The sequence below is a fragment of the Symphalangus syndactylus genome, chromosome 21, assembly GCF_028878055.3.
Source record: "Symphalangus syndactylus isolate Jambi chromosome 21, NHGRI_mSymSyn1-v2.1_pri, whole genome shotgun sequence".
In the NCBI taxonomy this organism is placed as follows: Eukaryota; Metazoa; Chordata; class Mammalia; order Primates; family Hylobatidae; genus Symphalangus; species Symphalangus syndactylus.
The window spans coordinates 32,366,360-32,392,689 of record NC_072443.2 but is presented as its reverse complement, the minus strand read 5'-3'; the positions used below and the strand labels follow the sequence as shown (position 1 = coordinate 32,392,689).

The following is a 26,330-nucleotide window of genomic DNA, read 5'->3' as shown; positions in this document are numbered from 1 at the left end:
AGTGCCCTAAAAATCAAGCCCCTAATCTTGTTGAGGCAGAGAGTCCCCTCTGGCCTCAAATGCCTGATGGCTGGTTACTGAAATCTCTGCAGTCCTGCCGTTAGGGTCCTCTCTGTCTTCAGAAGCTCCATGTGTCAGACTTGTTAGTAATTACCAGGTCTCCCAGGAGAAAGGTAATCCCAAGTCCTGATGTTACTCTAACCTGGTTCTGTCTCTTTTTGTTAGAAATCCCTTCTCTACATGATTCCAAAAGCTCCCCTCTGAGTTCCTTTATAAGTAATATTTGAGCAAATGTTACTTGACAGTGGAAGAGCTGACAAACCTGGAAGTATTTCTAATCTAGTTTCTGAAATCTTTTCTGATTTTCCCTCAGACATATTCAGGTCTCTTCTGTGTGACCATAAACCCTTACAAATGGCTTCCTGTGTATCAGAAAGAAGTCGTGGCCGCCTACAAAGGGAAGAGGCGATCAGAGGCTCCCCCTCACATCTTTGCTGTTGCCAATAATGCCTTTCAGGACATGCTTCACAGTGAGTAGCTGCCCTACAAAATGAAAAGTAAAAATATCTGATCTACTTTTTCTCTATGTCCCTAAGAGGCACTTAGGCATTGTGAGCAGAGCATGGCCTTTACAGTTAGCTAATCACTTGAAGCCTCTGTTTCCTTCTGGATAAAATGTGGGCGAAATAGTACCTACCTCCTAGGGTTATTGGGCCGATTAGTTTGTACATCAAAGTGAGATAATGCATTTAAAGTGCTCGGCCCAGTGGCTGGCCCAGAGTAAGCCCCCTGTAGATGTTAGCCTTTATTATATAAAGCATCTTCTACAGCGTCTGGCACGAAGAAGTTATTCTATAGATATTATTACACAATGATTCTTAAAAGGCTTAAAATGGCAAGAATCTCAATCATTAGTTGGTTACCATTTGTATGTAGCGCAAAGAAATAGGCCTTTAATTTATATGTTCTTATGACTGGCATACATAGGGGCAAGAGAAAATTGATTTTACCCTGTACCATTTGAGGGATATGTTTTTCTAACTATAAATGATGCTAATCCTTTCCCTTGTGTCTGATTTCAAATTGTAGCTAGGGAAATTTTGAATAAGTTCATACTAATACATTAACCTCAAATATAAGAATATTCTGGCATTTTTCTTTCTTTTGTAGATCGAGAAAATCAGTCTATACTCTTCACGTAAGTGTTTGCCTTTTTTTTCTTTTTTGGCCTGAAGCAAGTTTCAGTGGAAATAGATACCTCCATTTCACTGGGAATAAAACTTTGATTCGCCATCCTTGAATTAATTGCCCTTTAGATGCAATACATTTGAGGTAAGAAAAAGATACTCAGGAAATTGTCATAGTGCATTAGTCAGTGATGACTCCAAATATGGTGTCAGCTAGTCTGCCTCCCTCATTTTCAGAGATCCTTTAGAAATAGTGCACAAGCTGGTCTTAATTACCTTCTTGAGGATTAAGAGAGCTACACTGTCCCAAATGGTCATCTTCAAAGGCCTCTGGACTGACTAAGCAGAGGGGCTGAACGTTCAATAGGTATGCCCATGGAACAGATAGCAAGCAGTTGTGGGCAGCCAGATTGGGACAGGTCAAAGTACGTGAAGCAGTGGAAACTAAAAGATGGTGACATTTAGAGAAATAAGAAAGAGGGTAAAAAGGATAGATGGAAGGGTCACAGTGATATCTTACTGTACGTGAATTTTGATGAAAAGAGCCCTGGCCGGCCAGGTAAAGTGTCAGCATGGTGGCTGAGACTCAAGGGGCTGTGAAGTGCTAAAGTCCTTTACCTTCCCATGCAATGATGATGATACCGCCTTGTACATTGGGCTCTCCGTTGGCTTCAGTTATCCCAAGAGGGATCATAAGGTCTCAAAATTTTAGAGCTAGATGAACAGTTGTAGTTCAGCCTTTCACAGAGAGGATAAACTATTTTCTGGAATTTTGTATAGATAAAGGCAGGCAGGCCTTGATTCTATGATGCTTACGTTGAGGAGGCTATAAATTCGTCACTGTGCTCTTCCCACATTACAAAGTTAGCTGGTTGTCAAAGGTGAGGTAAAGCCTAAAGCCCAACTGCCTGGTGAAGTGATCAGTAGCCTTCTTCTGAGAAGAGGGTTGGACTTGGCTGTATGGTAGCCTTCATACATGAAAATCTCTTGAACAGCTGGTAATGAGGAGACTTGTCTAGTTAGAAGAGGTGCTTTCCTGCTGTTTGTTGTTAAGACCACAAGGAACAGGCTTCCTAATATTTACAAAAAGTTGTGATCTTTCTAACTCCAGATTTTTGCTCATGCTGTTTTCCCAGCCTGAAATGTCCTTGCCCTTCTCCCAGCCAATTAAATGTCAATATATCCTCAAGTTCCATCTGAAGCTCTACTTTTATGTAAAAGCTTCCCTGCTTGCCATAGCCTATACAATCAAAATTACCTAACTTTCGTTGCATTGATAATCAGAACCAGTTAACTGTGTCACTGAATTTCAAATCACAGAGGAGAATCTGGTGCTGGAAAGACTGTGAACAGCAAACATATTATCCAGTATTTTGCCACCATAGCAGCCATGAGTGAATCCAGGAAAAAGCCGGTAAGTGTTTATATGTCTTGGCAGAAAAGATGAGGTGGCCCTATGCACTGTATCATGGAGGCTCTGTCCTGACCACTTTTGGGAAGTAAGGAGGCAACAAGCGCCACAGGACAATTTGCAAATTACAGAAAAGTATTTTTTAAAAATATTTCCTTTGGTCTTTGAGAGGATCATCAAGTGCTCCAAACAATAACATGAAAACATGAATTATGTAATTAATTTCACATCTGCTTAAAGGGGTATTTTCTGGCCTGGTCTTTGTTTATTGGACCTGTAAGTTAAGTCCTCAAGATTCAAACCATCTTACCTAAAGGCTAGGGTCATCAGTGGCTTGGATATTCCTGAATCCCTTTAGCTACCGTGAGATATCAGATTCCCACAAATATGCACCAATAAAATTTTTCTTCATTCATGCCTAACTCCTGGATCAAATTCTAAATGCCCAATGGACATACCCCTCAATGTTAATAACATACCACTTTCAGAAAAACTTTGCTTTCCCTATTAAAAAAAAAAATCCTTGTTCATTTTAGTTTAGCTTACTTTGTTTAGCTCCATTAACATGTTAATGGACGTCATAATAACTTGAGGATAACTATGACCATAAACATTGGTATGCAAAATAAAATTAGGTAATGCTGAATGGAACTCAAAATCAGTGAGTTATTGAGCTGTTAGACCTCTCATTTTTCTATGTCTGGCATGATTATTTTGCTTTTTTCAATTTGATACTGGATGTTTGCTGTTTTTGCAAAGTAAGAAATATATTAAAATAGCCATCTGACCCAATTTTTAAACTATAGAAGTTTCTTTTCTAACCACTGCATTCCTGAATCTGATTATTGATTTCTTTGGGTATCATTGAACTCTTTTTTGTTTTGTTTTGTTTTTTTTTTTTTAGACGGAGTCTCACTCTTTTGCCCAGGCCGGACTGCAGTGGTGCTATCTCGGCTCACTGCAAGCTCCGCCTCCTGGGTTCACGCCATTCTCCTGCCTCAGCCTCCTGAGTAGCTGGGACTACAGGTGCCCGCCACAGCGCCCGGCTAATTTTTTGTATTTTTAGTAGAGACGGGGTTTCACCGTGTTAGCCAGGATGGTCTCGATCTCCTGACCTCGCGATCTGCCCGCCTCCGCCTTCAAAGTGCTGGGATTACAGGCATGAGCCACTGCGCCCGGCCATCATTGAACTCTTTTATTCACTAGATGTAACTTTGTTTTTAGAAGCATTTTAGATGTTTGTGGGGTTTTTTTGGTGTGCATTAAATGGTTTGGTCTAGCCATTGAGTTTTATGATAATATGTAATACAGTACATAATATATAACACTTCTATGGAAATCCTTGCTCATATATATATAATGTTCTCTAACTTATTTGAAGGACAGTAAACCCATATTACCGAAAAGAGATATAATATTTATAAATCCACAAATTATTGAGTACAGTATACTATATAAGTCCCCCCATAAGATGGGGAACATTATATAGTAGCAGGGATATAAGAAGGGGTATAATATTTATAAATCCATAAATTATTAAATACCATATACTATATAATTACCCCCATAAAATGGGTCTTTGAGGCTGACTGGAAAACAACAAAGCCATATAGATATGGTAGATAGGTAGATGATCTGTTTTGGCCTATCAGCCTGAGCACACGTGATTCAAATTAAAGATCAATACTATTAAAAGTCACTACTCATTGTGAACCTCTAGATTACTTAGGAAAAGAAGCAAGCAAAAGTATAGTTTAATAACACCAAGAGTCTGTTGTATTATCCTAGGATAAATTTCCAAGTGCAAAGATCAGATGGGAAGAGAGGAAGATTAATGATGGGGGAAATATATGATATGATGTTTGTCTGGAAATAAGCTCTGGTATGCTTTTCTTTTTTATTTGGTGACCATTTTCTTTTCCCACGCAGGCCAATGCCAACCAAAAAAGAAGCATTGCAAATAAATGAGCTCCCACATATTCATAGGAGTATTGTATATTGTTAGCCTCTGTCATCCAGCTGTTTTTCTGATTTCTCATTCCAAGATAATATAACCAAATTTTGGCCATTGGTTATCAAAGCAAGAATGGGGTTTGACATGGAGATGGAGGGCTTGCCACATTACAGAATTCTACTAATAGTTTCATCAGCTGTACTTCTCTTGCACGTGTCTCAGGGGGCGTTAGAAGATCAAATCATGCAAGCGAATACTATCTTGGAAGCATTTGGAAATGCTAAAACCCTGAGAAATGACAACTCCTCTCGTTTTGTAAGTAACATGATTTAGCATAATATTAAAGTATTTAATTTGTAAGCAATGGTAAAACTCATATGTAAGCACATAGGTATGAAAAAATTCTAGAACACCAAAGTTGTAAGTCTTTGATTAAAGTCTGTAATGTTAGATTTCTCAAAAAAATTTACCATCTATATCATTAAGACAATTAAATTTTTATAAATAAATATGCATCTGAGGAGTTTCTATTTGGTCATTTTCAAGAAGAAAGCATTTATCTTAATAGTTTCAAATTCCACTCCCAGTAGAGAAGCTCATCCAAAAAATTATAACAATGTTTTATATTTTATTATGTTTTACATATTTGAAATATTTTCTCCTTCATGATTTCCTAAACCCCTTATAACAAGTCAATTTAGTAGGCACTTCCTAATTCACTTACTACAATTACTGTTTGTACTATTGCCTGTGGCCTCCTTACCCCTGCATATTTTTCACTGGAGACATTTTGGGGGGCTAGGGAGAAAGTATTTTTAAGTAGCTTTTGATGACTAGAACTACCATGAAAGAGGAAGAATTTGGATTTCTAAACCTAGTTTAACAAATCCATATTATGCCAAGAATGAGTAGCAGGGAGCCACTGTATAATTTACAAGAAAATTTGCAGAAGGCTTCCTCTTTGAATCTCTGGGCATAATTAAATAATAACCTCATGCTGATTTGGCTAGTTTCCATCCAAAGCCTTAGAGCTGCTCTGTCCACATTTAGATGAGCTTACAGTGTCTGGCTGGTCATAGCAGGTGCTAATACTGGTTCATAAAACAACCGGTAGATTTGGGATTTGTTAGAATGCTAAAGGACTTTCTGCTGAAATATGAAAGATAGAAAGCTGGGGAAAAAGCAAGGGAGGAAAAAGGAAGGAATAGAGGGATGGAAAAAGAACATTTTAAAAAAGGAAAGAAGAAAGACAAGGAAAAAAATAAAAGGAAGAAAGGGAAGAACATCAGGTAAAAAGAAAGATAGCCAGGTGTGGTGGCTCACGCCTGTAACCCTAGCACTTTGGGAGGCTGAAGTGGGTGGATCACTTGAGCCCTGAAGTTCAAGATCAGCCTGGATAACACAGTGAGACTTTGTTTCTACTAAAAATAAAGATATTAGCCTGGAGTGGTGGTGTGCACCTGTAGTCCCAGTTACTCGAGTGGCTGAGGCTGGAGGATGGCTTCAACCCAGGTGTTTGAGGCTGCACTGAGCTATGATGATACCACTACACTCCTGCTGGGCAACAGAGTAGGAATTTGCCTTAAAGAAAAGAAAGCAATTGAAAGAGAACAGAAAGGAGAGAAAAGTTGGAAAGATAGAAGGAAAGAAGTAGAGGAGAAAAATAAACATGAAGATGGATAAATGGAAGGAAAGAAAGAAGAGAGAAGGAAAACGAAAAAGGAGTTCAGAAAAATCAAGAAATCTGGGTTAAAATTTTCAATTAGTACTAAATAGGTATGTATATGTATACTTCTGTATATGTGTATGTGCACACATACATATGTACCTGCATGTTTGTGTGTATGGGTATATATACATGTGTGTTTGTGTGTGTGACTTCCACTGTCCTACATATTTTAATGTACTAGTTCGATCCCCCTGTACAGAGCCACTCACCTCTTCTTGCCAGGCTGCTGTCCTGCCCTGATGCCTTCCTGGCATGGGCAAACCTCCACCAGGCTATCTTCCTCCCTGTTCCAGCATCCTCATCCCACAGACTCTAGCTGCCACCAGATGGTGCCACCTCCTCAGCTGCATCTGGCATTCTGACATGGGCACTGGCACCTCTGGACAGCATTTCTGCCCCTCTAGATCCTGCCTTATGACTTTTCACTGACAAGGAAGAAACGGTGTACATCTATTATTTATGCCAAGGTGTGCTATGAAACATGAATTAGATCACATCACTCCTCTGCTTAAAACCTTACAATGTCTCCCAAGCACACATAAAATAAAACCCTACCCTTTCCTGTGTTCTACATGGCGTACATGATATGGAGTTTGTCTACCTCTTCCACTCCATTTTATGCCCCCCCTTTCTCTGACTTTCTAAATTCAAGGATATTGGCTTTTCTTGTGATTTTATGTCAGAGCTGTTGCAGTAGCTGCTTATCCACTAGACTATAAGATTCATGAGGGTAGGGACCATGTCTATTTTTCTTGCATGGTATCTCCAGTGCCTAGAAGGTTACCCGGATCTTAGTAGATGCTCAATGAATGTTTGTTGCATGAATAAACAAATATGCTGAGGAAATAGTTTTCTCATCTTTAGATAAGAACAGTGAGGCCCAGAGAGATTTCACAATGCCCACAAGGATACACAGGTAGCAATCAGCAGATTTGGGGCTACAAGCCAGAACCACTGCTAGTCCTGACAATCATTCTGGCTTCCTCCAGATATTAGCTGGTGCTATCTCATCTCAAACCCACATTGCATTTTTCTCTTCTTTCCTTTTCTTTCTTTTTTTTTTTTTGTTTGTTTTTTACTTTTGGAGAAGTAGTCGTTTTGAGAGTTATATATAATGAAGCCATTGCAAGTGCTTGGCAAATGTGAATAGGAAACTGTGTTCTGTGTCTGACTGTGTTCTGTGTCCACACTAGGGCAAATTCATCAGGATGCACTTTGGTGCCAGAGGCATGCTGTCATCTGTGGACACTGATATCTGTAAGTAGTCATTGCACTATCTGAACACTTTTTTCTTTTCTTCCCTTCCTTTCCTTCCTTCCCTCCCTCCCTCCCTCCCTCCCTCCCTCCCTCCCTCCCTTCCTTCCTTCCTTCCTTCCTTCCTTCCTTCCTTCCTTCCTTCTTTCCTTTCTTTTCTTCTTTCTTTCATTTTCTCTCTCACGTTCTTTTTCTCCCTTCCTTCCTTCTTTTCTTTTCTTTCTTGACAAGGTCTTACTCTGTTGTTCAGGCTGGAGTGCCTTGGCATGATCATGGCTCACTGCAGCCTCGAACTCCTGGGATCAAGCAATCCTCTACCTCAGCCTCTCAAGTAGCTGCAGCTACAGGCATGTGCCACCATGCCCAGCTAATTTTAAAATTTTTTCTTTGTGGAAATGGGGTCTCACTATATTGCACAGGCTGTTTTCAAACTCCTGGCCTCAAGTGATCCTCCTGCCTCGGCCTCCCAAAATACTGGGATTACAGTTGTGAGCCGCTGCACTCAGCCTGATTACTTTTCTTCTACATTTTGCAAGAATGCCTAAGTATGAATTTTTATTCATTTCTCATCATCCAGATTTGCTTGAAAAGTCCAGGGTGATTTTCCAGCAGGCTGGAGAGAGGAACTACCACATATTCTATCAAATTCTATCTGGACAAAAAGAGCTTCATGGTAAGTGTAGGATTCTGGAGCTTAGGGTTATTCCAAAACAAGAAAAATAAGTCATATTTGGGGAATGAAAAAGTGTTATTCGGTAAGTTTCTTAGCCTGTTTAGACCTCAGTATATTCATCCTTAAAACTTAGGGAATGAACCAATTATAGAACTAGTGTTGTATAATTTCATGTGGACAGACAGTAAATGGCAACACTTCTTTTTCAATTTGGTAGCAAAAGGAAGCAGAGTATTTGGAAGTGGGTAGGATGCCCAGCAGAGGTGAGTGAGAGTGTGTGTGTGTGTCTGTGTCTGTGTGTGTGTGTAAAAGCATTAATTTAAGGCCTTAACTAGAGCTACATGGGTGGTATAGATAAGAGACCAGGGGAGGGAGATAGCATCATAGTGTGTGGTGGTCAATGGGAGTTTCCTCTCTTTTATCTTTTTTAGTAGAGATGGGGTTTCACCATGTTGGCCAGGCTGGTCTCAAACTCCTGGCCTCAAGAAATCCTCCCACCTTGGCCTCCCAAAGTGCTGGGATTCCAGGTGTGAACCACCGTGTCTGGCTCAGGGAGTTTTATAAAGAAGGAGAATTTAGGTTGGGATATGAAGAATGGGAAGGGGATTCAGTAAGACAAAGTGAAGAGTGGAGTCTACTTCTGGTAGGAGGAAGAGCGTACACGATGTCAGGAAAGGGCAAAGCAGGAGCAGGGAACAGAGAGACCAGCTTGACTAAAGGAAAACGTTTGCATAGAGGAATAGTGATTTTATTCTGATGGTTTCTGAACTCAGGGAGTTGGCAGAGCAAGTGTGTCAGTGTGTTGTGGGGGTGAGGCAATAGGAGGTCATGATTTATTGAGAGCAGTGTTTGGGACAGTTGAGCTGGTAATGGGCAGGATGGTGTGGAGGCAGAGACTTGGATGGAAGGGATTGCAAATGTCCCAGTATGACATGACAAGGCAGTGATTTAAGAGAGTGTCTGGGAATGGAAGGGTGGGGGAAAAGGGATAGATGCATGGAAGAATAGACAGGTCTTGGTGGTGACTGAATGTAAGAGTGAGGAAGAGTGATGAGTCAAAAATATCCTCAAGTTTTGTGATTTGATTAGGAGAATGATAGTGCCATAAACATAAAATAAGAAAAAAGAATGTGGAATAAGGGAATGAATTTCATGTATTTATTCAACAAATATTTATTATGGAGCTGCTATGTGTACACCAGGCACTGCTTTTTAATCATGGGGGATACAGTGGTGAACAAGGTAGACAGGCCTCTGCCCTTGTGAGCTTATAGTCTAGTATGGAAGACAGGCAACAAATGAGTAAAGAATATATGATCTAGGCTGGGCGTGGTGACTCATACCTGTAATCCCAGCACTTTGGGAGACTGAGGCAGATGGATTGCTTGAGGTCAGGGGTTTGAGAACAGGCTGGCTAACATGGTAATACCCAGTCTCTACGAAAAATACAAAACTTAGCCAGGCGTGGTGGCAGGTGCTCGTAATTCTGGCTACTCAGGAGGCTGAGGCAGGAGAATCACTTGAACCCAGGAGGTAGAGGTTACAGTGAGCAGAGAATGTGCCACTGCACTTTAGCCTGGGCGACAGAGTGAGCCTCTGTCTAAAAAAAGAAAAAAAAAAAAACCATGATCTAATTTCTTTGTAGGTTATATGGCAGGTCTATAAAGAACAATAAAGTACAGTGAGGGGACAGAAAGAAATGGGGTTTGGTAGGGTTGTGGATAGTTCTATTTTAGATGAAATTGTCAGGGAATTTCTCTGAAAAGACAACATTTTTTGCAGACACCTCAATGAATACGGGAGCAAGTAGGCAAAGATTTCCAGGAATAAAATCCCAGGAGGAGGGAACAAAAGTGCAAAGGTCCTGAGGCAGGAATGCATTTGATTTATTCTTCGAATAGCAAAATGGCCACTGTGGGTGGTAGAGTAGAGAGGGTAATGTAAGGTAAAATAGGCAGGGGCCAGACCATGCAGTGCATTGCAGGCCATGGTAGACAGTTTAAAGTGGCATAGGAAGTCATTGGAAGGGGAGAATGACACGCTGATTTGATTTCCAAGGTATTGCATTTGAGGTAAGCCTTTGAGGGCAACAATGCTCCCACAGAAGTGGATGTAGGATAAGATTACAGATCCAAGCTAGCAAACTGATGGGAACAATTTTCCCAGTCCATTATGCTTAGACTAAGTATGGTATAAATCTAGCAGTGTTTTGACTACTTGGTTTTTAAAGTACCCTTACGAAATGGGGAAAGCTCTGCAAATGAGACAATTATTTTTGCCATAGATTTAATTGGTGTTATGTAAGCAGCATGTATTCTCCTCCCCACCTTCTCTCCACCTCAACTTGGAACAGGATTTTTTTTGGTCTTCCATTGATTAGCCCTATCAAATCTAACACTCTTGACATGTGTTTCTGGATGGTATAGGGCAACTGACACATAAGATCTAATGTGAGTACCAGCAGAGACTGCAAGATTATTTTCAGAGCATCTCTGTTTACTAGTAGAAGCATCTGATGCCTTTGGGTTGCTATGGAATATGCATGCTTATCCTGAATTCATTTATCTTCTTCGGTCTTTGGGGGTTGCTGAGATTGATTACTGTGCAAAGTCTGACATCTGGTGGTCCAAATTGGGTATTGTCAGTCTACCTGTTTTAGCACCCATTGTCCTTTTGGGGGACATTTTAAAAGATGATCTGGAACTCTTACCATCTATATTTGCTAAAGAAGGGCTTCAGAGTATCCTGAGGCTTAACACAAGAGAGCATATCTCAACAATATGAGGATGATGTCCACATATCCTGAAATATGAGGATTTGTCAATACTACAAAAGAACTGGGTATGGAAATCACAGCAGAGAGGCTGACCACCCACTGAAGGAGCGAAGGAAATGAGGTGACATGTTACCTCAGAGCCAGCCCCTATTTGACCTCTACATGGCCATGAGCACCCCTTCACCCCTTTGCTCTCAATTATATCTGACCCTTGTTCCAGGCATAGCTAAGGCTCATTTCTTCAGTTCTTTTGGACAGGGCTCATTCAAAATCCTTAGTTCTCACTGCCATCTGTATAGCTTGGTCCTACATATATTTTCCCTTTTCTCCTCTTTTTCTTTTGACTTTTTTTCTTTCTATTTATTTATTGTATCTATTCTTGCTATTCAACTAGTGTATAAATTCCAGGAGTGATGGCAAGTGACCAAGAGGTCCTTCCATCCTGGAATCCTTGACATTTGGCCTCATACCCTGTGTATTCACTTCATAAAGTATACAAAAATCATGCATCATCAAGAGAGAATCTACTGGATGAACGGGAAAAAATATGTGCAAACTGTACATCTGATAAGGGGTTAATATCTAAAATATATGAAGAACTCAACTCAATAGCAAGAAAACAACTGGATTAAAAAATGGATAAAGGACCTGACAGACATTTCTCCGAAGAAGACATCCAAATGGCCAACAGGTCTATGAGAAAAGGCTCAACATCAATAATCATCAGGGAAATGCAAAGCAAAAACCATAATGAGATATTGTCTTACTATCAGAAGACAAGAGATAACAAATGTCGGCAAGGATGTGAAAAAAAGGGAACCCTTGTTCACTGTTGAGTCAACTGCAAATTACTACAGCCATTATGAAAAATGGTATGAAAGTCACTCAAAAAACTACAAACGGAACTACCATATGATCCAGTCATCTCACTACTGGGAATACATCCAAGGGAAATGAACCCAGTATCCTGAAGAGGTATCTGTACTTCCATGTTCATTGCAGCATTGTTCACAATTGCCAAGATAGAGAAACAACCTAAGTGTCCATGAAGGATGACTGGATAAAGAAAATGTGGTATACATACACAATAGGATACTATTAGCCTTAAAAAAAAAGAAGGAAATCTTGGCTGGGCATGGTAGCTCATGACTGTAATCCCAGCACTTTGGGAGGCCCAGGAGGGAGGATTGCTTGAGCCCAGGAGTTCAAGGTCAGCCTGGGCAACATAGCAAGACCCTGTTTCTACAAAAAATTTAAAAATTAGTTGAGTATGGTGGCATGCACCTGTGGTCTCAGCTATTAGGGAGGCTGAGGTGGGAAGATCACTTGAGCCTGGGAGATTGAGGCTTCAGTGAGCTGTGATCATGCCACTGCACCTTAGCTTGGGTGATAGAGTGAGACCCTGCCTCAAAAAAAAAAAAAAGAAAGAAAATCTTGTTATTTTTGTCAAGTATGGCAACATGAATGAAACTGAAGGACATTATGCTAAATGAAATAAAGCAGGGAGAGAAAGACAAATACCACATGATCTCACCCATGTAGAATCTAAAAATGTTGAATAAGTTCAGAAGATCTATTGTACAACATAGTGATTATAGTTAATAACAACATATTATATACTTGAAATGGCTAACAGAGTAGATTTTAAATATTCTCACCACAAAAAAAAAAGTATGTGAAATGACAGATAAATTACTTCGCTGGAAGAAGCCATTCCACAATGTATACATGTATCAAAACATCATGTTGTACACCGTAAATATATACAATTTTAAATTGTCAATTTAAAAAATAAAAATCATTTCAAAAACAAGTACTGTAAAAATTTTTACAGGATATTTTTATTAAAATACATATATTCACCTTCTGCTGGATTTAAGCTAGGCCAATTTTATTTTTAAAGTTTTATAAAACAAATTTATTGAAGCACTTTTCACCTAAAGTACACTGCACGTGTTTTAAGTATATAACAGGTAAATGTTAACATATATATGGTGTGTATGAAAGTGTCACCACAATCAACATAATGCATGTATACTTTCAAAAGTGTCCTTGGATCTTTTGTAATACCTTCCTCCTGTCCCTTCTCACTCATTGGAGCCCTCCTTTCCCAGCCCCAGTCTGTAAGTAACCACTAATACGCTTTCTGTCACCATAGATTAGTTTGCATTTTCTAGAATGTTTAAAGACAAAATCATAGAGTGTATATTCTTCTTGTCAGGCTTATTTCACCCAGCATAATTATTTTGAAATTCTTCCATGTTCTAGCACGTATTTATAGCGCATTCCTTTGTTTGCTGAATAATAATCCACTGTATGGATATACAACAGTTTGTTAACCCATTCAACTGCCGATGGTTATTTGACTTGTTTTCTAACAAAACTGCTATGAACATTTATGTAGCCCAATTTCTTTGTTTCTGAGATTTGGAGTTCAAGATGACCAATTTTCACTTCATTGAGCAATAAATAGAAAAATAAGATCAGCTCAAAAAAACTTCACTGGGAGCAAATGTTGGACAGTGAAAGGTTAATGTGATTCTGCCAAGTCAGCTGATGATGCGCATCTGACAGCCTGCCTCTGCTTCAGCCTGGATTATGTTTCCTGACTAAGTGAATCATGTCAGGACTCTTAGACATATCAGGGTGCAGCACTGAACACAGCAGCTGATTTATGGATCCCTTGAAAGACAGACTCAGCTCCCTAATAGCGAGGATGTGATGTGACAGGGTTGCCCTGCTAATGTTCCCTGGGCGCTGACCCCAGGGTCTGGCCGCTTCCTAGCTTTTGAAGCTCAGGTCTGTTCTACTTACAATTTTACAAAATACTTTTGTCCTCCAGCCCTCAGTCATAAATCTAGGCCAAATTCCTGTTTTCTAAGTTTTGTCAACACACATTATCTGTGTTTTTGTTGTTGTTGTTGTTGTTTGTTTGTTTGTTTTTACACCAATTGAAACTGCTGCAATTGAATCTGCTTTTTGAATTTGCCAGCCTGTCTTCTCTTGGGAGGCATTAACACATGACTGACAAGTTAATAGAAGGCAAACACTGATTGTAGAAGTTTGGGTCTAAAATATGGATTTTATTTTGGCTTGTTTACAAGTATGATATAAACTGTAAACTGTGAATATTGACCAATTATTTTCTAAGGCCTTGCGGATTTCTTTAAGCTGTTTAATGAATGGTTTTCCCACTCTAGACATGCTCCTGGTATCTGCAAATCCCTCAGACTTCCACTTTTGCTCCTGTGGAGCAGTTACTGTGGAGAGCTTGGATGATGCTGAAGAATTGCTGGCCACAGAAGTAAGGCTTGTTAGTTGTCAAAGCAAAATCTGGTAATGGCAATGAGAATGAAAGACAGAATCTTAGAGTTCTGTTCTTAGGGACCTGGAGAAGTGGTCTTGCTTCCGTAGGGGTGTAGGGCTGCTTCTGTCCAAAGTTTACTTATTTAGGAGAAAACTGCACATTGTCAATATAGTAACTTTGGAAGCTATGAAAAAGTAGAAAGATATTTCAACTCAATGGCAAATATCTCTTTTATTTGGTGTATATCTTTACAGTTTTTATTCTGTTTTTATCTATTTGCAGCTGCTTTTGTATGGTCATGTTAGTGTTTTTTGTTTTTTACCAAAAGACTGTAATTATGCTGCATAGACACTTGGCATATAGAATTTGCTTTCTCAGTTTAATCGTTTAAGCATTTCAAGTATCGTTAGGAACTCTTCATAAACATTTAAGTGGATACTTAAGATTTTATCAGGCATTTGTCCTGTTGTTTATTGAGCTATTCTAGTGTTAGACTCAAGTTTTTTTTCACTCCCACTGAGGTGAATATCTCTGTAGCTAAAGACTTTTTCTGTATATCAGATTCACCTTATGCTAGATTCTTAGAAGTGAAAATACTAAGGATTATGAGTTTTTTTATAGTCTCTTGGTACATATTCTAAATTAACTACTAGAAAGATTGTACCAATTTTTTCCCTCCTGGGGTGTATGAGAATGCATATCTTGTGCAGTGGATTCTTAGGATGCAATTTTATGGTGAGGTGGCTTTTCTTAAACATTTCTTTTCACCAGTCTTTGAAATGTGTCTCATCTGGAATAAAGTTAGAACATATGGGATCACAGAAACAAGCAACTCAGCAGATATGGTGCTTTCTGCCATAACCACGAAAGGCAAAATAATTGACCTCATATAGCCAGTTAGTGATCTGTTGCTGGAAGGAACAAGAGAGAGGCAGGGCATTGAAGGAAAGTTCTAAAAGTTCTTGTGCCTTCCTAATTCTCTTTTAAAGGGATGAGCAAGACTGCAGGTGACCAAGTGCCAACAGGGCTGATTTGCAATTGCTTTGAACAGAGCTGTCTGTCTCATTCCCTTCAGCCCACAGCCCGAGGTGTAACACAGCGGGGGTGAGGTGCTCACTGTAGCCATTAGGCAAATGAAGACAGGGCCATCTGTTTCTCTTTTTACAGCAAGCCATGGACATCTTGGGCTTTCTTCCTGATGAGAAGTATGGATGCTATAAACTCACTGGAGCCATCATGCACTTTGGAAACATGAAATTTAAACAGAAACCTAGAGAAGAGCAACTGGAAGCAGATGGCACAGAAAGTAAGAATTACTTTGAAGATATGGTATATACTTCAAATCCCTGGGCCCAAGCCTGCTCCCCTTTTCCTTGCAGTTAACTTCATCTCTTGCTTAAAATTAATCAATAGTGTCTCCCTTGATTGCTGTTCTTCAAAAATGGTTCTGTCAACTACCGTTCTAATGTAGAATCCTCCTATCACAGAATAAGAAGCACTCCTCAATAATTATTGATGATCCAGTCAGTTTGCTAAACTTGGGCGAAAGAGAATTAAGACATAGTATGCCTTTAGCGCACAGATTATTGAGAACAACGAGAGAAAGGAACAAATTATGGCCGGACACCGTGGCTCACGCTTGTAATCCCAGCACTTTGGGAGGCCGAGGCGGGTGGATCACTTGAGGCCAGGAGTTCAAGACCAGCCTGGCCAATATAGCGAAACCCTGTCTCTACTAAAAATACAAAAAATTGGCCGGGCATTGTTGCGCATGCCTATAATCCCAGCTACTTGGGAGGCTGAGGCATGAGAATCGCTGGAACCTGGGGAGGCAGAGGTTGTAGTGAGCCAAGATAGCTCCACTGCACTTCAGCCTGGGTGACAGAGCAAGACTCAGTCTCAAAAAAATAAAATAAAAATATAAAAATAAGGAGCAAATTATGATAAAATGTATTAAGTGACATAATGGAGATGTGAACTATGGCCCTTGGAATTCCAGTGGGAAGTAACTAACTCACAGGGGTGAGACCAGGAGGCTTTATTTCCCCTTGTTTTTTCTTCACATTTAAAAAAACTATACTCTTATCTGCTTACCAAAAATATTTGAGGCACCTTACAATGAATGATCTGTCTAGAATGATCATTAAAATAAATCCTCACAATTATGAAAAGAAGAAAGCATAGTTATTATTACATTTAATATTAAAATTCCTTACAACTGAGACAAAAAGAGAAAACCCATTCTTTCAAAGTATATATAACATATATATATAAAATATATATAACATACAATTTACAATTTCAGCCACATTTAAGTGTACAGTTCAGTGACATGAAGAACATTCACACTGTTGTGTAATTAGCAATGTAATCCACTGCCAGAGCTTTTTCGTCATGTCAACCTGAATAAACTATGTACTTATTAAACCAAAACTCCCCATTATCCCCTTCCTGTACTCCTGGTAACCACTGTTTTACTTTCTGACTCTAGACACCTTATGTAAGTGTAATCATACAATATTTGACCTTTTGTAACTGGCTTATTTCACTTAGCATAATGTCTTCAAGGTTTATCCATGTTGTAGCATGTATCAAAATTTCATTCCTTTTTAAGGCTAAATAATATTCCAGTGTATGCATATAACACACTTATCTTTTCATCAGTCTAGGGACACTTGGTTGCTTCTACTTTTTGGCTATTGTGAGTAATGCTGCTATGAATGTTGGTATATAAATATCTGTTTGAGTCTCTGCTTTCAATTCATTTGTGTATATACCTAGAAGTGGAATTGCTAGAATAAATGGTAAATCTGTTATGTTTTCTAGGAACCATCATATTGTTTTCCACAGGGGCCATACCTCTTTTCATTTTCACCAGCAATGCACAAAGGTTCCAATTTCTTCACACCCATGCCAACATTTGTTGTTTTCTGTTTTTTTTTTTTTTATAGTAGCCATTTTCATGGGTATAAAGTGGTATCTTATTGTGGTTTTGATTTGCATTTCCCTACTGGTTGGTGATGTTGAACATCTTTTTATGTGCTTATTGGCCATTTGTATATCTTTTGAGAAATGTCTATTTAAGTCCTTTGCGTATTTTTAAAATTAGGATTTTTTGTTGTTGTTTGACAAATAAGTTTGTGGTTTTTTTTTTTTTTTTTTTTGGAGACAAAGTCTTGCTCTGTGGCTTAGGCTGGAGTACGGGGGGGCAATCTCAGCTCACTGCGACTTCTGCTTCCCAGGTTCAAGCGATTCTTGTGCCTCAGCCTCCGGAGTAGCGGGGAAGCTGGGATTACAGGTGCACCACTACACTGGGCTAATTTTTATATTTTTAGTAGAGATGAGGTTTTGCCGTGTTGGCCAGGCTGGTCTCAAACTCCTGACCTTAAGTGATCCACTCACCTTGGCCTCCCAAAGTGCTGGGATTACAGGCCTGAAACACCACGCTTGGCCTGTTGTGCAACAAATAATTTTGGAGGCCAGTCTGTGCCAGGGACTATTCTTGATGCTAGGGATACATCCGTGAACAAGATATTGTCCCTGTCTTGTCTAGTGTGGGAGTTAGACAATAAATACATAAATATGTAACAAGTTCCATACAACAAGGAAGTAAAGCAGAGTTAAAAAAATAAAGAATAATAGGATACAAGGGTTGTTGTAGATAGAGTGGTCAGGAAGTCCCTCAGAGAAGAGGACACAGCACAGATGTGAATGAAGTGAGGCAATGTGATATGAAGGTCTTGTAAACATCTTATATATTAACATATTCACATATGCTTTTATGGCATCTTATTTTATTTTTGCCATCCTGTTTGCTTTTTCCATGTTTTAAAACAAAGGCTTTTCTTAAATAATGGTTTTTATAACAAAAACAAGGCATACTTACTAATAAATCAAAAAACACAGATGAGCAAATGAAATGCCTAATCTCATCCACTCTCCCTTTTGGCTTCTTCTCAGGTTCTTTGCTGGAGCTTCCTTATCTTCCCTACTGCTAATTGCTCTAGGGCTGCTCAGGGCTCAACCCTTGAATCTTTCCTCTTCCCTTTCTATGCTCATTTCTTTGGTGCCCATCTCAAACTCAACATGAATAGAACTGAACTCTTCACCCCACCCTGCCTTTACTACCAACTCTTCATTTCTCGGTTTTCTTCAAAAATGCCAACTAGATTCTCCCAGTTGCCCTAACTCAAATCTCAGAATAATCCCGGACTCCTCTCTTATTCATTGTCTCTAGCTTTGAAATACATCCAAAAGCTCACAACTTATCACCATGGCCATGCCCACTGCCACCACCTAGCCCGAGCCACCATTTCTTACCGGATCATTGCTACAGCCTCCTTCCTGGTCTCCCTGCTTGCATCCTTGCCTGTGATGGATAGGTGGATAGCTCTGTACCCAGAAGCTACTGTCAGTCCTTTCAGTGTCAGTCAGCCCTTGTTCCACCATGTACTGCTTCTGCTCTAAACTCAAAAATGGCTCCCACCTTACTCCGAATAAAACCCCACGTCCCTGTCACAGCTTCCTTAACCTCTATGATATTAGGTTGGTGCAAATGTAATTGTGGTTTTTGTCATTACTTTTAATAGCAAAAACCGCAATTATGTTTGCACCAACCAATACTTCTCTCTGTCTCTAATCCCTACTGTTAGTAGTGAAATCTACCATTTTCTCTTCTCTCGTTTCCCTCCACTCAGATGTCCTGGCCTCTTGGTTGTTTTTGGAGCATGTAAGCACTCCTATTGCAGGACTATTTTCACTCCTCTTTCTGCCTAGAACTTTTCTCCTGTCCTCATGTCTTACTCCCTCACTTATTAAAGTAACTTCTTGGATGTTATCTTATTAGAAAAGCCTTCTCTAGCTACCTCCACCACTATCCCCCAATCTAAATATTTTTCTTCATGTCATTCATACAGCTAGTTTTTATTGACTGTCCTAGCCTCCACCCCTCAATCTCCACCAGATGTAAGCTTTGTAAGAGCAGGGACCTCATTTGGTGTGTTCACTGCTATATTTCCAGGTTTTAAAATGTGCCTGGCACATAGTAATGGGTAATTATTTGTTACATGAATCCTGCCTACTCAGGGACAATCACTGTGAATGCCAAAGGACATATTTTTTTTATGTAGTTTCCTAGTTGAATATGCACATGTAACTTTTTAAAATAAAAATATGTGATCATATTCATGTTGTTTCATACTAGTATTTTTCTTTTTTTACCAAATTATACGTGAACATCTTTTGTTTTTTCTGCAATATCTTTATAGATGGCTACAAAATATTCCTTTGTATGAATGTACCATAATTAACTTAAGCATTTTACTGGATACTGAGTTTTTTTAGTATGCTTCTACCTTTAGCTCATTTTAAAAATGGAGGTGTTGAATTTTTCTTTAATTCTAAGGGTTCTTAATATAATAAGCTTTGGTAAATTTTTCCCAGTTAATTATTTAGTAAGGAATTGAAGGAGCTGGACAGATGGAGAAGAAGGAAGGGGGAAGGGCACCCAAACCAAAGGGCATCCAAAGGGGCATCCTAGCCTTTGCCTCATTCTTGAGTTCCAACTCCGTATTTCCAACTCTCAGCTGCATATTTTCTAGTATCCTGAACTCTGCAAGGCTAAAAGTCCATCATCTTCTCCCCTAAGTGATGTCTTCCTTTTGGCATTTCTATTCATATTTACGGTACTGTTCTTCTCTCTACTTCTCAGATTGGAAACCTCCTAGTCATATTTCTCAGTCTCTCTTTCTCCCTTTCTCATTACCAATTTGGAGCTTCAGCATCTCACACTTCGGCATTCTGCAATGGATTCACTCTGTGCTTTAAAACTCTTCCTACTCTGGTCTGTCTTGCACATTTCCAAAATTAAGCATTCTAAAGCATGACTCTAATTATGTCATTCCTCTGCTTACAGCTCCTTTAACATTTCCCCATTCTTTAATTAATACATTATAGTGGCATTAGATGTCTTCTGCGACCAGAAATCACCCACTGTTCTCAGTTTCTCACTCACTCCCTGACATCATAGTCCAGTCCATCTGGGTTATAACCTCTTCTGTGACCATACGTGTACTCTTCAACACCCGTGGCTTCAAGTCGTGCTGTTCATTGTTACGGAAACTCTTGTTCTCCCATATTTGCCTACAAAAACTCTTGTCATCCTTCAAGGCTCAGATGGAATGTTGTTTCTTTTTTAATCCTTCCCCCGTCATGCAGTCCAGAAGGGCTCTTTCCCTACTTCACACTTTTGTGGTACTCGATTTCTGTTCTCTTATGCAGTTGTTTTACTGACATACTATTTTTTTCCCATGTTTTATTTACTCTCATAGATTATAATTTCTTGATGCCAGGGATTTTTGCCTTTTTTATTTATCTTCTTATTACATTATCTAGCATCAGGGCTTACACACAGTAAATGCTCAGTAAACTTTGTTTAATAAATTAATGAAATATGAACAGCTCAAAAATTGTATTATAACCTTCCATAAAAGAGATGAATATCATTATCATAACCCCTGTAGACTGACAAAACTGGATTTTGCTTCATTCTTTCATATCTGGTTATTTGCAGATGGGACTGAACTGGGATAGAATTGGAAATTTGGAAAAGATTGCTTTTTGAGTTTCTCTACCTTTTTACCTATTTTCAGGTGAAGTCATACTTTGTTCTTTCCATCTTCCTGATTTCAAAATAAACTTACGAAACCTGGTTACTATTCTCTAGACAGTAGTTTGCAAACTTGGCTGCTCACCAGAATCGCTGGAGAACTTTTAAAATCCTGAAGCTCAGGCCTTACCCAAGCCAGACAAGCCAGATTTCTGTGGGTGAATTTCAGGCATCAGTATTTGTTTTTACAACTTGCCAGGGACCCCAGTGTGCAGTCAAAGTTGAGGACTACCACGATAACAACTTTGTTCTCAAACTTTTATGTGTATCAGAATCACCTGGGTAACATGATAAAACTAGAGCGGCCCGGCCCCTTATCTGCTTCAGGGAGCCTGTTGTTTAATCTTTGATTAGCTCTCCAGGCTATTCCAATACACACTGGTGCTTGAGAACCACCACTCTAGCTAAATGTTACCTCTCCCAGGTGAGATCATGCAGCCCAATTAAAGTCCATGGGTTCATTCACAAGGTCCTGAAGGAACTGATGCTTATGGGTGGAATTTCATAAAGCTTATTTGGGAATATGATTAAAATATGTTTACACATATTGCTATCTTTACAACAGTAGTTCCTGAATGTCAGATGGGCATTTAGTCATAGATTTATGCCATTTTCATCTTGGTTGCAAACTGTAAACATTTAGTGCAAATTAAGTAATTTACTTTTTGGAACACGATGACCTCTATTGTTTCCTCTTTCCCCCCCAAACAGAGAACATATGCGATGTATAATGTAAATCTCTGGAGTAAATCCAGGGTACACTAGTCCTGTCTGTAGATACTCAACTATCTCTGGAGTAAGTGAGAAATAATCCTGTAATGTTAGATGCTATTTCTGTTAAGCTTAAGGTGGGATATTCCTCAGAGAATCTGAGTTTCTTTTGTTCATGGATAAAAATAGACTCAAAGGACTGTGCTTAACACTGGAAAAGGGATATATGAAGACTCGGCGTGGGGAACTATTCTTTGAGACTATTATTACCTGTATTATCCCTCTTCATGCTTCCAAAGCTTAGAAAAAACAAATGTTTCTCTGCTGTTTTTAAACCTGGACAGATACTGGAAAATGGTTTTTCACATTGTTGGTTACTGTTCATCTCCACTCAGGTTGACCAGGCACATTGTATTTCTTCCCATCTTTTAAATATTTTCACATTGGATTAGATACTCTATAAAGTCTCTTTCAGTTCAAAAAGTCTATGATCTGACATACTGGATTCTCAACTTGAAATTATCAAGCTTTTGCCTCCAAACCTGGCACTGTTAGCAGGCGCATCTCAGTATAGGATGGGCATGTCTGCTCTACCTTTGATTTTCATTTATTTTTCCAAATAGGCTTTGTGTTTTGAAAGGTTTCATAGCAACCAAGTACCCAGGCTATTATCACTGCAAATAAACTAACATAAAGTAGGTATGTAGCTTGTAGCAATGTATGTATAATATATATATTGATTTTAGTTTATAAGAAAATCAAACATTTCAAACATTTTAAGCCTTGTAAACATTTTAAAGGCTGTGAAAAGGAAGTTGATATTGCTAATACAGACGAGATAGAGCTCTCTAATTGTGTTTTGTTTTTACTTTATTTTCTGTTTGTGATTATTGCTCAGGAAAATTTGCAGTTTTTTTCTTTAGTGAATTAAAGAAAGGCTGCATTGCCTTCTATTATAAGACATTATTCAACAGAATGACTATGCCAGACATACTAGCATATCTCCAAATTCATTTAAAATAGAAAGCAGAGAGGGGTTTTGCATGAGTGGAATTTTTATTTTGTTGGTAACTGAAATAATCTATAATTTGAAATATGCTTATAAATTTTTGCTTGTGTTATTATTTTGTGTCTTTTTTCATACCTGAAGTGATACATGCCTATTTACTTTTCCTTCTGATAATACTTATTCTCCACAGGAAATGGAACTTTTGTTTCATGAAACAATTTTGTGGGGTGTAAGTATTATTGTTGGGCAGCAGAGGGCACTACGGAGCAAACAGAGACTTTGCCGGGAAAGGAAGGGTGTTTTACAGATAACTGGCAAGTGTCCTGGCTTCTCTAATTATCAGATTACATGGCCCAAGTCTGTGTTTTGTTGAAAGAGTCCACAAGTACATACATAGAAAGAGAAAACAAATAATAAAGATGGCATTTTCCATGTCCTTCAGACAAATTATATCTCAATTTTTAAGAGTCTGTTTCTTGTTACTAGTCCTCTTTTAGAATATTCATATACCATAATATTCACCCTTTTAAACTGTATAGTTACTGGGTTTTCGTATATTCTCAAGGCTGTGCAACCACCACTAATTCCGGAACATTTTGTTATCACAAAAATAAACTCTTAGTAGCAACTATTAGTAGTTATTTTGATTTTTGATTCTCCTCAGCCTGTGGCAACCAAAATCGACTTTCTGTCCTTATGGATTTGCCTGTTCTGAACAGTTCATAGAAATGGAATCCTGCAATATGTGGCCTTTCGTGTCTGACTCCTTTCACTTAGCATAATGTTCTCAAGTTCAGCCATGTTGTAGCCCACATCAATACTTCATTTTTGTAAAATGACTAGCAATATCGTATTATATGAGTATACCACATTTTTTAATCCATTCATCAGTGATGGACATTTCACTTTTTCCCACCTTTTGACTATTGTGAATAATGCTGCTAGAAACATTTGTGTACAATTTTTTGTGTGAACATATGTTTTCATTTCTCTTGGGTGTGTACCTAAAAGTGAAATTGCTGGGTTCTGTAGTAACTCTGTGTTTAACTTCAGAGTAACTGTCAAACTGTTTCTCACAGCAAATACACACCATTTTGCATTCCCACCCACAATGTATGAGGGTTCAAATTTTTCCACATCCTTGCCAACACTTGTTATTGTCTGCCGTTTTGATTATAGTCATTCTAGTGGCTGTGAGTGGCATTATCTTTTCTTTTTCCTTAATGCCAACAAACTGATGAAGTGAGATTTCAATGTGGCTTTGACTTGCGTTTCCAAGAAATAGGTTCCTTTCAAATTTAGGATTCAGGCATTTATTTGAAAACTACAATCTACCGTGCTACATTGATCTAAACACACTACCTTTCTGTCCTCTGGGTAGTTTGGCTATAACGGAATGAATCTTAACAGTGTTTTCCTCTCTCCTTCCTTTTCTTCTATTTCTGATGCCCAGATGCTGACAAAGCTGCTTTCCTCATGGGCATTAACTCCTCTGAGTTGGTAAAGGGCTTGATCCATCCTAAAATCAAAGTTGGTAATGAATATGTTACCAGAGGTCAAACTATAGAACAGGTAAGGTGATATTTCAAGAACATTATTATTCTATGATCTTCCAATAATTGTATATGTATTGTACTTGTATATTTTTCAACTATTAAGGATGTTTGCAATAATGAAAGCTTCTATAAAAAAGCAAAAAAGAGCTCTTGGGATGACTATTCCAAATGTTTTTACTTGTGATGCACACCACAGTAAATGCTCTTGTCTGAAACATACATTTTGAAAGTTTTCCCTTAGGTAGCAAGTATCTTTGCAGATGCAGACAAACTCTCCATTTGTTGTGATCAACATCTTTGTCATCCAGTGAGGAAGCTTTCAAAGCTGTTCGTTCCTAACATGGATAAAATTGGCAAATTGGCATGCCTCACGTATTTGGCATATTGGCTCTTTTGGCATAAAAGACACATGGTGACATGTTAGTTGAGAAACAGTTTTAGGACATATGCTAAAAATCAATATTTGAAGGGAGGTGTGTGTTGAAAACAGAAATGAGAGATGGAACGTCATGTAGATTTTGTTTAGCATCCAGGAGAATGTTATAGTGGAGAATAACAAATTCTCTGAGGCTTTGCCTTAATGCAGTAAATATTCCCAGGGCCACTGGGTAATGAGACCATCCAAGCATGCTAGTATGTTTCAAAAATGATAATTTATATCTGTAGTGTATAAGGGAAAATATGAGATAAGCTGGGCTGCAGTAATGCATACACGCTAAAATCTCAGTGACAACAAAATATTTCTTACATCAAGTCCAATACAGAGTATACAGCCTTCTCTGTTTTGTAGTTCTATGTAGTTCTTTGTAGTTCTATGCCATCTGGGACACATGGCCTCCACAGTGACTGCACAAGGAGAAAAGATTATTTGTAGAGGAAGTACAACCACCTTTAACTGCTTGGGCTGGAAGTAATATCACTTTCACTAACAGTCCATTGGTAAGAATTAGTAAAATAATACATTTAGCTGCAGAAAGGGGCTGAGAAATGTAGCCTTTCTGGAAAGAGGAAGTGGTGTCACACATAGTATGGATAAAGTGTTCACAGGTATTATTGCCTTCTATTCTTACAATAATACTCAGAGCTAAGTAGGGCAGAAATGCATAATTTATGTTTTTTTCTAGTTGAGGAAATTGAGTCAAAGGGAATGTTAAGTAACATTCCAAAGGATATATAGCTAGTACTCAGGTGATACTGATTGTCTTACTCAGTACACACCCTAACTCTGAAAGATAGACAAATGTACAAATTTGTAATATAAGACAGTCATCTTATATATGATGAGTAGAATAGATGTGTTTCCCTTGGTATATTAAGGTAACTGATGTGTCTGTGTTATTTAAAACATTTAAATGACTAATCAAAATCAATTTATTAATTTAGCTTACTCTATAAATGGATAATTCTACCTCTACTATAATACTAACTATACTATATTGAAATAATCTGCTTATATTTTTGTCTTCTAACCTCTTTGAAGCATGAACTGTGTCTAATTCATCTTAGTACCCCAAGCATCTAAAATAATGCCCTGTAAGCCGTAAGTGCTCCACACATGTTAAAATAGACTACATTGAGCTAAACTTGAATCGCGATCAGCAGGACACATAATTGAGCTATTTCTTGGCAGTGGGGTTAGAGTTGTTCGGCAGTTTCATGCCTTCTTAGACATTCACCACAACGTGCATGCATGACATGCTATGTTTATAGAACCCTCTTTATAGAACAGAGTTTTTCTCTGTATAAAACTAATGAGCCCAAATAGCAAGAAGAGCAGATTTTGAATGTTTCTAATATAAAGAAATGATCAGTGTTTGAGGTATAGATGTGCTGATAACCCTGATTTGATCATTACCACATTGTATACATGTATCAAAATATCATTCTGTACATCATAAATATATATAATTATTTGTCAATTAAAATAATAATAAAAGCAAAAAAAAGCAAAAAAATAAAAAAAATAAAACCTAATGAGCCCATAGGAGGGCTGAGATCAAGTCTTCAGCTCTCTAATATTGTGTTCTGAGGAACTAAAGACACAATATTATAGTAAGGACTCCAGCCTTTACTATACTAGGACCAGTGAAACAAGC

The 26,330-nt window shown here is 38.5% G+C and overlaps 1 protein-coding gene across 6 annotated transcripts in view; it reads left to right on the top strand.

Annotated features, from left to right (window-relative positions):
* MYH15 (myosin heavy chain 15) overlaps positions 1-26,330 on the top strand; it is a 172,999-nt gene that overhangs the window by 44,423 nt on the left and 102,246 nt on the right. For 5 of the 6 annotated variants that reach the window (XM_055259984.2, XM_055259985.2, XM_055259983.2 and 2 more), the window contains 9 exons: positions 374-530; positions 1,171-1,198; positions 2,508-2,601; positions 4,775-4,867; positions 7,475-7,538; positions 8,113-8,208; positions 14,185-14,288; positions 15,459-15,597; positions 24,132-24,250. In XM_055259984.2, coding sequence (XP_055115959.1) covers positions 374-530; positions 1,171-1,198; positions 2,508-2,601; positions 4,775-4,867; positions 7,475-7,538; positions 8,113-8,208; positions 14,185-14,288; positions 15,459-15,597; positions 24,132-24,250 — 894 coding nt within the window. Of the gene's footprint in view, positions 1-373; positions 531-1,170; positions 1,199-2,507; positions 2,602-4,774; positions 4,868-7,474; positions 7,539-8,112; positions 8,209-14,184; positions 14,289-15,458; positions 15,598-24,131; positions 24,251-26,330 lie in introns of those variants that run through there. The other variant, XM_055259986.2, reaches the window with a different exon arrangement.